At 30.4% G+C, this 10,649-nt stretch overlaps 1 protein-coding gene and 1 non-coding gene across 2 annotated transcripts; one reads left to right on the forward strand and one right to left on the reverse strand.

The window, feature by feature from the left end:
- Positions 1-5,813: 5,813 nt before the first annotated feature.
- LOC140452456 (myb/SANT-like DNA-binding domain-containing protein 3) lies at positions 5,814-6,840 on the forward strand. Its single transcript, XM_072546724.1, has 5 exons — positions 5,814-6,065; positions 6,125-6,266; positions 6,320-6,382; positions 6,477-6,632; positions 6,695-6,840. The coding sequence occupies exons 1-5, from the start codon at positions 5,814-5,816 to the stop codon at positions 6,838-6,840; spliced, it is 759 nt and encodes a 252-aa protein (XP_072402825.1).
- Positions 6,841-9,941: 3,101 nt separating this feature from the next.
- Positions 9,942-10,048, reverse strand: LOC140452577 (U6 spliceosomal RNA). The gene has a single exon (XR_011952220.1). It is a non-coding gene; the product is annotated as a U6 spliceosomal RNA (small nuclear RNA).
- Between the last annotated feature and the right edge of the window lie 601 nt (positions 10,049-10,649).

The following is a 10,649-nucleotide window of genomic DNA, read 5'->3' on the forward strand; positions in this document are numbered from 1 at the left end:
AGCCTGTTCGCTTCGGTTTTAAAATTAGGTGTCTTTGTTCTCAAGATGGATATTTGTTTCAGTTTAGTCCATACGCTGAAGCACGAGAACATAAAAGTGATATTGGACTGAGAGCAGATGTTGTTATAGATCTATTAAAAGTTCTTTCCTTCTCAACACAGAATATTTTTTAACAATTTTTTTTCGTCTTTTAAACTATTTCAATATCTTACTGAAAATAATATATACGCCACAGGAACTGTGCGGGAAAACAGAATCCAAAAGTGTCCTTTAGATAGCTCAAATGATTTAAAAAAAGGGGGCAGAGGTGCTTTCGATTTTAGATATGATTTAAAATCCAAAATTTGTGTAGTTAAATGGAATGATAATTCAATCGTTATTATGGTGTCAAATAATATTCCAATAAATCCAATTCAGCAAGTAAAACGGTATGATAGAAAACAACGAAAAGAAGTAAGTGTAGACCAGCCATATCTAATAAAAGAATACAACAAAAATATGGGCGGTGTTGATTTACACGATAACGGCATAGCCAATTATCGTATAAGAGTAAGAGGAAAGAAATGGTGGTGGCCTCTTTTTATAAATACTATAGACAGTACAATCGTCAATGCATGGAAAATTTATAAATTGGCAAATGACTCTACAATATCGCAATTAGAGTTTCGCTCTTATATTGTTATGGCGCTAATAAAATCAGAAGAAAGTAATTCATTATCAGCCAGCGACAATGAGGGTACATCAGCTTCTAAATACAAAGGACGAGGAAGGCCAACAAAGTCAGAAATACCGAAAGAAATGAGAACTGACAAAGTGAACCACATCGTAATACGCCACCCTGAAAAGTCAAGAAAAAGATGCAGACAATGTAAAAGCCAAACTATATATATGTGTCAGAAGTGCAATGTACATTTACACTCTACATGTTTTGACAGCTTCCATAAATTGTAATATTAGGTTTTATAGTTTTTTTACAAATATTTTATTTATTTTTACTACTTTTGTATCTTTAATTTTAAAATAAATCTCATAATCCATAAAAGTGTATTTCATTAATTTCTTAACAGATTCCGCCATTGATGCGAAAACGCAACATTATTTTTTTAGAACACCCTGTAACCTAAAAAAAAGTTATATCCAGTTTTGTCTTTAAAACACCATAAATAACTAACCCTTATATTATTTTTATAAAAAATTTACATATTTCATACCTTGGCGGTTAATGGGTTAATCTACAGTTTCGAATACTTTAAAAAGGCACCAGGAAACAGGAAATTTTGTACGAAGGCCTAGTCGCGTGCGGCCAAGGTATACAACCGCAATTGATGACCGTTTTTTGGTTCTTAAGTCTACACGAAATCGCTTATTAACATCTATGCTTGTCAGAAATGAGCTACTAAACGTTAGACATATTAATGTTTGTTCAGAAACAATTAAACAAAGATTGAAGCAAACTTAAAGCCTAGATGCCCTGCCAAAGTTTCACGTCTTCTCCAAAATTATAAAGCTCGTCGTTTAGAATTTGTAAGAACACATATTCAATAGAATATCGACAATTGAAAAAATATTAGTCTTGCATTATTCAAATCATGAATGTGTTGCTTGTGTGAGTCCATTTTAAAAAGAGGTAAAAGAAATAAATTAGACTTACTCACAATCAATTTAATTTTACTACCAAAGTTATAGTAATTATGCAATATTACATGTCTGTGTTTATTAATATGCATAAAATTGCTTTAGCAGTCAAAGTAATAACTAGACTTCGGCAAATATGCATATTGCATATTTTGCATATTGTGCATATTTTATGCAAATATTTCATATTTTGGCATATTTGTAAAAAAGTTTGCATAAAGTGCATAAAAGTTCAGATTTTTATACTGTATTTGAAAATTTTTAAACATACCAATTTATTTCAATTCTTGTATAAAATTTTGTAGTCATTTTAATCAAGAAATGATCTAAGTATGTAATCTCTACAAGTACAAAACATTTACAATTTCAAAGAAGATCAATTTAAGTAGACCTCAACATTATTAGAAAGTCTCGGTCACTGAGGCATTCAGTTATTGGATAATCGCTAAGGGTTCGCTCATTTGCATTTTATGATCTAATCCCCAAATCTATCTACAATTTATTGTATCTTAACAGCAGGTAAACGGCTAATAGTTTTGTTCCTAATTTAGGGATTTTCCAAAATCTCCCAGTTTATTGAATTAGGTACCTAAACATTTCTAATTTGATGCTCAGATTTGTAAATCATTTTTGTTTTGATATTCAAAGCGTAAACACTCGTTGTGCGTAACAAAAAGGAAGATTGTGATTTTATAATGCCTAAAACAACCAGTGCTTCAACTTGGATTAAACCTTATAGAGAGCTGTCTATGGATATGGGAAAAATCTACTGTTCAGTCTGTGGCAAAATTGTAAGTATCTAATATTTTCTATTAAATATCTAATATTTCATACATACAGGGTGTTTCCAAATGACACTTACAACGTTTGACTGTAGATACTTCTCGAAAAATTGAACAAAACGATATAGTTAATGAGGGGTCAAACTTATTTACTTTTTGAGATACAGGGTGTTAAAATTAAAAAAAAATTAAATTCTTTTAGTTAATAACAACAATAACTTTAAAACCAATAAACGTATTTACTTGAAATTTAGTACTCGTAGGTTGTTTTTAAATGAAAAATAGCTTCCTTTAGTGAGAAAAAATTGTCCATGGTACAATACAATGGTGTGTATTTAGAAAAATTTTTCACCTTTACTTTTTTTTATGAAGTTAGCTATTCTAAAACACAATTATTTTTATTGTAATTGAATTAACAAAAAAAAACTTTTGTTGAATTTTAAAATAAGTTATATGATGTACTAATGGTTAGTAACAAACACTAATTTGTGGATTAATACTGCATTTAAAACACTTAGCGAGTGTTTTTTTTCCAAACCAGTTATTTTCCAAACACCTTGTATATTTTTATATTTTAAAGGTTGGGTTAAAATAAAGGTTTTTATTTTTATTTATAGATAGCATGTGAGAAGAAATTTCAGATAGACCAACATGTGAGAACTGCTTCACACATTGCAAAAAAAGGAAAAATAGGAGGAAAACATCAAACTTCAATGGCTAAATGTTTCCAATCTACTTCAAAAAAATTAGATGAGCAAGAAACTTTTAATGAAGACTTAAGTCGCGCATTAGTGTCTGCAAACATACCGCTTTCAAAATTAGCAAATGTAAATTTTAGTTCGTTTCCAAAAAAATATTGCAAACTTAATGTTCCAAGTGATCGGTCTCTAAGAAGAAATAATGTGAACGGGCTATACTCGTCGGTGTTAATTAATATTAAGGAAGAAATTGCAGATAATTATTTTTACATATCTGTAGACGAAACCACTGATTCCTCAGGAAAGTATATTGCTCATTTATTGATTGGTGTTCTTAAAGAAGATACCTTACCAAAATCTCATCTTATTTCATGCCAGCAACTTGAGAAAACAAATGCTTTAACAATTTCGCGTTTTATACAAGAAACATTAGCAACTTTTTTTCTTCCGACAACTATTCCTTCTAAAAAATTACTGCTTATTTTATCGGATGCTGCTCCTTATGTGGTGAAAGCAGGACAAAATTTAAAAATATTTTTCCCAGATTTAATACATGTTACTTGTGTAGCGCATGGATTAAACAGAGTTGCAGAGGAAATACGAAAAAAGTTTCCTCTTGTAAATACCATGATATCCAGTGTCAAAAAAGTATTTCTTAAATCTCCTATAAGAATTCAACTTTATAAAGAAATGCTACCTAACATTCCTCTTCCACCACAACCTATTTTAACGCGATGGGGAACATGGTTAGAAGCAGCTAATTTTTATGCAGATCATTTTGTTAAAATAAAAAACATAATTGATATGTTAACAGATGAAAGTTCCCAATCTCTTTTGGATTCTAAACAAACTTTTCAGAGTAACTTGCTTCAACAAGAACTTTCATTTATAAAATCAAATTTTAGTTTTGTTAAAAAAACAATTACTCAGTTAGAATCACCAAAACTGTCATTGTTCGAAAGTACAGCATTAATAAAAGAATTTGCGTCATGTTGTCGGAACGTTAGAGGTAATATTGGAAAAGATATTTTAAAAAAATTTGAAGCTACTATGGAAAAAAATAAAGGTTACCATATTCTTTCTGAAGTAGTCAGTGTTCTAGTTGGAAATATTTCGGAAACAATTAAATTAGAACCAAATGTTTTGGTTAGTTTGAAAAATGCTCCCGTTACATCAGTTGATGTCGAACGAAGTTTTTCCATATATAAATATATGTACTCAGACAGAAGCCACTTTTTGTTAGAAAATTTTGAACACCACTTGGTCATTTATTGTTACCATAATTCTAAATAAGTTTATTCATACTTAAAAATGATGTACTTACTTAAAATAAATGTAAATCTTAATGAATAGTAGGAAATATTTAGTTATGTACACTTTTTTTTTTAAATAAAATTGTTACTATTTTACGATTTTTTTATTTATTTGTATGCATATTTTGTAAAATATTTGCATATTTTCGGGTAAACACGTGCATATTTATGCGCATATTTTCTACATTTTTATTTGCATATTTGCCGAAGTCTAGTAATAACCCACAAATTGGTAAGAGAAAAAATCTGTTGAATTGTAATAAATTAGAAATAAACAAAATACTATTTACATTCCGGTACAAGAGTTTTAATATAATGATTGGTGATACATAGTTCAAACTATCCCGTATTGCTGATAATGGGTGATCTTCGGTCAATGTTGTAACTGTCTGACAATTAAGGAGGAAGTTTCTTGAGGAGAGGGATGTTAACAGATGATATAGGAGTAAGGTATATGTTATTGTTTGTTGAATGAAAGAGTGATGTTTTATATTATTTAAATTATTAAATTAAAGTTATTTTTATTTATTAAAGAGATATATTTTTGAAATGTGTGTTAAATTATTGAAAATTTTTTTTTCCCTTTCTGTATAAATTTTAAATTTTCTCTAGCAAGTGTTTCTTTTAATTATAATTCAATGTTTAATATTTTGATTTTTAATTCCACTAGTTTTCAAACAATTTGCAACTCGAATTCAAAATATTGTTTTTTGTTAATTTTGTATTTTTGAGTTATGATTTCTTAAAAAAAATTATTTTTTTTTAAGTATTTTATTAAAAAAATTTTTAAAGTCATTTGTAATATATCGGAGCGAAATGTTACATCAAATTAACGTTTTTCCTAAAAATTGTGCATGATTTGGCAACACTTTGATGCCTAAAGTCTACGAATAAACACTATTTACTACCAATTTTAAACCTATATATTAAATTTCTTTGTTCTCCCGAGCCGCATCTATTTTTAGATGGCCGATGGTATACGAGAATTTCGCCGTCGTTTCTCGACTTTTGGATTTTCTATAAAATAAAATGTTATAAGTAGCTCGCCAGTCGCCGGTAACTACACCCTTATGCCCAGTTGCACCAACAGACTGTAAATCAACTGATTTGCTAACCGTCAATTCGACGATTTAAATCAACGATCAATGGTTATTTTTCAAAGGAGTTGCACCATTCTAAAAAACTATTGGTTTACAAACCGACAATTTATACGTGGCAACATTGAACGAGTACAGATTATTTCGATTATTTCATTCGAATCGGAGTGTCAAAAAGATTGTCAACGAAGAAAGTTTTGTAAGGTTATGCCAATCCAATTGAACATTGTTGAATTATTATAATAACATTGTTTTCTTGCAGTTTTGTGTGTGTAGTGTTTACTTAAGATGGAAAATAAAGGAAGCCACTTCTCTAGTTTAGAGAAAGATGTAATTTTAGATTTAGCCATTAAATATAAATTTATTATAGAAAATAAGCAAACGGATGGTGTGACAAACAAACAAAAAGCCATTGCATGGGAAAACATTACCAAAGAATTTAATGCCATGAACGTAAATACGCATCGTACCTCGAAACAAATAAAAACGTTTTACGAAAATATCAAAAGAAAGATTAAAAAGAAACAAGCTGTAGAAAAGGTAACAATATAACAATCATTTTAAATAGGTTTTTAATGGATGCAATAAAATTTGTGTAGGTAGAAAAATACAAAACAGGAGGTGGTCCAGAGCAAACTACAACCATATTATTACCTGGTGAGGAAAAATTGTTGGGAGCACTCAAAGAACAATTTCAACCCCTCCCAAATGTGTATGATTCCAGTACTTCGTTTTATGAAGGCAGGTGGTAAAAATTTGTTTACATTACAATATACTCATAATATTTTTTTTAGAATGTACAAATAACATTACTCAAGATGTTGTTCCTATTGAAGAGATAGAAATAGATCATTTAGGTAGGTAATTAAGTATGATTTGTAGTTATAAATTTCTGAGAATACATTTCTGTATATTTAGATTGAAGCAAAAACTAATACAAATTTATTTTAGACGACACAGATATTTATATTAGTCACTCAGCAGAACATCAGAACTGTTCTGAAATGGTCCACAGTGTCAGCGAGTTGCGAACTACTGATGATCCAGTTCCACTAGAAGATACCCCAGGTCCCAGTAAAATGATAAGTCAAAAAGAAAAAAAGTCAGGTAATTTCATTTGACATGAGGATTATTTTTATATTTAAAATACATTCATTTTATTATTTTAGCAAGCAAACGAAAACTTTCTGATTTATATGAGGACATTTCATCTTTAACAGCAACAAAAAAAAATAAAATAAAACAAAAAGAAGACTACATAAAGGACCAAAATAAAAATAAAGAAGATATAATTAAAACCGAAAAAAAAAAATAAAAGACCAAAAATTGAAAAATGATAAAACATTATTTGAGCTGGACGAACAAATAAAGAAAGAAACTCTTGAAGTTGTAAAATTAGAAAAAAAGATTAAACAAGTTGAATTGGCAACTAAGTTGGAAGAATATAAGCTTCGTTTTGGAAAAGAATTTAATATTTAATTTTATAGTTGTTTTAATTTTTACTATAATTTTTGTTTAATAAATAAATTTAACCATTCAATACCTCATTTTATTTCTTATTTGGTGGGGTTTTAGCACAATGTCATACATAATTTCATTATAAAATTGATACGTCTTTCACAAATATCTATCTAATCTAATCTATTTAACAAGCCTTAAACACTCATTATTGGTCATAGTCCTCCCCTGTAATCTCCATTGGTCTCTATTCTGGGCAATCTGCATCCAGTCCTTTTCTGCTGTTCTTTAACCTTTATCTTGGCAAACAAAAAAAAAATATGAAAACTGTGTTTTCTTTCTATTAATGCCCTTCTAGAACTATTTAAAAATTTATGGAATAGATATTTCACCTTTAATTTATCACTAGTACCAAATTTGACTTTTTTTCAAATTTGTTACAAAAATGTTTGGACGACATTCTTTCGTAGTTTAATAAACAAAAAACAACTAAAACATACACTCTCTATTTATAGGAGAATATAAAATAATCACCAAACTAAAAAATACACTATTGCTTATAAAAAAGTTTGTAAAAACAGTCAGAACAAATAACAGAGAATCTTCTCAAAAATGCAAAAAAATTTATTTAAATCAGTGTTGTTAACAAATTACAAGATTGTTTTTAATTAAAAATATGTTGTATTAAATGTCTTCTAACAACATTTTCTGCATTGCCTCTTACAGGAATTTCATCTTCAATGTTTTCTGCAAAAGGTTCTTCCTCCCATTCATCTCCTTCTGCAATAGCAATATTATGTAAAACAGATGTTGCAACAATGACTCTTCCTATGTTATTAAGTGCTATTTGCATTCCTGTAGCTAAAACTGGAAATCTTCTTTTTAAAACACCATTCAACCTTTCAATAACATTTCTAGTTTTTATGTGGGCATTTTGATAACGTTCTTCAGCTTCAGACGTAGTTTGACTAAGTGGAGTTAATAAAAAATTTGTGCATGTGTAACCACTATCCCCAAGTAAATAACAATTAGGATATTCACCAGCTTCAAATTGGGCTCTTAATAAACTGGAGTTATATATTGTACTGTCATGTACACTACCTGGCCATCTAGCAACTATATCCATGATACGTAACTTGGAATCACATACAATTTGCACATTAATAGAAAACCACCCCTTTCTGTTACGATATAGTTCAAAGTTTTCTCCGCCAGGAGAATTAATTCTAATGTGAGTACAATCTATAGCTCCTATCACTCCTGGGAAGTTTGCCAGTGTATAAAATCCTTGCTTTGCCGTAGCTATATCTCTGGGATTTTTAGGCATGGTTATGTACTCTTCACGAAGAAGTGCTATATGATGACCCACTCGATGAACAATTCTACACACTGTACTTTTATTTACCTCTACAAGATCACCAAGAACTTGTTGAAAGCAACCAGTTGCATAATACCTTAGGGTTATTAAAATTTGATTTAATGGAGACACAGGATTATTCCTTCCTGTCCTATAACTTAAATGTTCGTGAAAACGTTCTAAAAGGACCAACACTGTTTTCTTGCTTACTCGATATCTAAAAATAATTAAACTGCATTCCCAGTCATTCAGATAAATAATGATATATATATACCTTGCTTTAAATTCAACTTCATTATATTTATTATACAAATCATTGCGATCTCTTACATATCTTATATTTGGTAACAGATGCATTATATCTTCCAAATCGTCAGAAGATGAACTCGACGACGACGATGATGATAAATCCATTTTTTTAAATTATAATCTATAATACTTTAAATAAAATCTTTGCTAAAAACTCTTTAATAATATAAACAGTGTAAAAGTGAGGTTAAAAACAGTCGATTTTTTAAATAACCGTAGAAAATCGGTTGGTTACTTTTGACAGATCAAAAACAGTCGGTTTCAATCGAGTAATGGTTGGTGCAACGTATTCTAAAATAAACGGGCAATCCAAATCAAAAAATCAATCGTTTATTTGTTGGTGCAACTGGACATTAGTGTTGGTTTATTATACCACGGATAGTGGTACTACATCGAAAAGCGAAAGTGTATAGTTGACGCTATTAAAGAACATCTTCGAATTAAGTGTGTGGAATGTCCAAAGTCCAGAAACGTGGTTGTGTTAACCCCGTGGATAGTTTTTGCTACGTATGTGATAAGTTTACTCCTAAATCGCAGAAAAGGACAATTAATAAGATGACAAAAGTAGCTTACCATAAGTATTTTGGATGTGTTATTGACGATCAAGATCTGGACTGGGCTCTCCACATATGCTGCCAAACCTGTGCAGTACAAATACTGGATTACAAACTGGACTAAAATTTAATGGTTACCTTGAAACTAGATGTGTCATACTCTAGGAGACATGTTGCCAAACTTAAAAAAAGTAGTTATAATTAACAAAATACCAACATTTTCCTAATTATAATCAAAACATATTAGTAGGCCAATAACTAGCACATGGCCAACAACTGGTGCATTTACCCTATATGCGTTTAGAGAAGTGGCTTAATGCGAGGAAGACGGACTAGTAAGTCAGATAAAATTATATACACTTCTAAGTAATAAATGCCTACCAATTCAGCTGTAAATATTGAGCAATCTGATTTGAATTTATATTAAAAATAATCCTGAATATTGTCTATGTAAATGGCACAGCAAAGACCAGCAAGCAATTTTGAGCCATCAGTATAAATTTTACAAGAGCAGTTACGGTCTTCCAGCTTATCCTGTACTACTAAATCGTCGTCAACAATTGAACTATGTGAAGGGATTACTAAAATAGGTTTATATTCATATAGTATGTCATAATTAGAGTCAAAGAATGGAATCTCTTCTCCATTGAATGGGTAATGTGATAGATTGGGAAAAGCAATAGCTAGAGTTGGGGAGTTTCTCTGTTAAAAATTTATTTGTTAAATTTTTAACAGAGAAACAATGTGAAACGCTTCACGATTTTGTTTATCATCTATGCGCAGGGGTTATGCTAATCTTTTCTGTATCGATCCAATTTTATTATATGTGCCGCCGAAGTGGGTACTATTGGTAGGTTACTTTTTGAAAATAGGTAATGAGTGTGTGAGTCTAGTACGACTTAATCATAATCTGTTAACTTAACTCTGTTTATGACCATTGTTGTATAAATTTAGTCTGTATAACTGTTTCATTAATTTATCGAAGTTTAGACGTTGATGCTTGCCATTCGTTATGCAAGACTTCCAATGTCTTTTCCTTTAAGTTTTAAATCTTTTGGTCGGCACTTAAATATCATTTCAAATTACTAAAATATAAGCATCATCCTATAATTTTTTTTTTTTGACAAAGGTAAATTTTTTTTTTTTTTTTGGTGATTAGAGGCTGGTAAGGGGTCTTGGGGGCGACATGAAGCTGCCGATGCTTTTGTCGTAACAAAACGCTAAGAAATGCCCACTGTTTTCCAACGAATGAGTTGGAGGTTTTAGGAATAAAACTCAGCTCTGCCAGCAAATCCTACTCTCACGTCCACGAAGACATACCATGTCGCGTAACCACTGGGTGCATGGCGTACAATGGGAGTACGTTATGTAGCAGACGAGAGAGGGTAAAAGGCGAGTTTCTGGCGCCTAAAAACTGGAACATATCGGCTAGGGGAATAAACCCCA

Source organism: Diabrotica undecimpunctata, chromosome 10, assembly GCF_040954645.1.
Source record: "Diabrotica undecimpunctata isolate CICGRU chromosome 10, icDiaUnde3, whole genome shotgun sequence".
NCBI classification, from domain to species: Eukaryota; Metazoa; Arthropoda; class Insecta; order Coleoptera; family Chrysomelidae; genus Diabrotica; species Diabrotica undecimpunctata.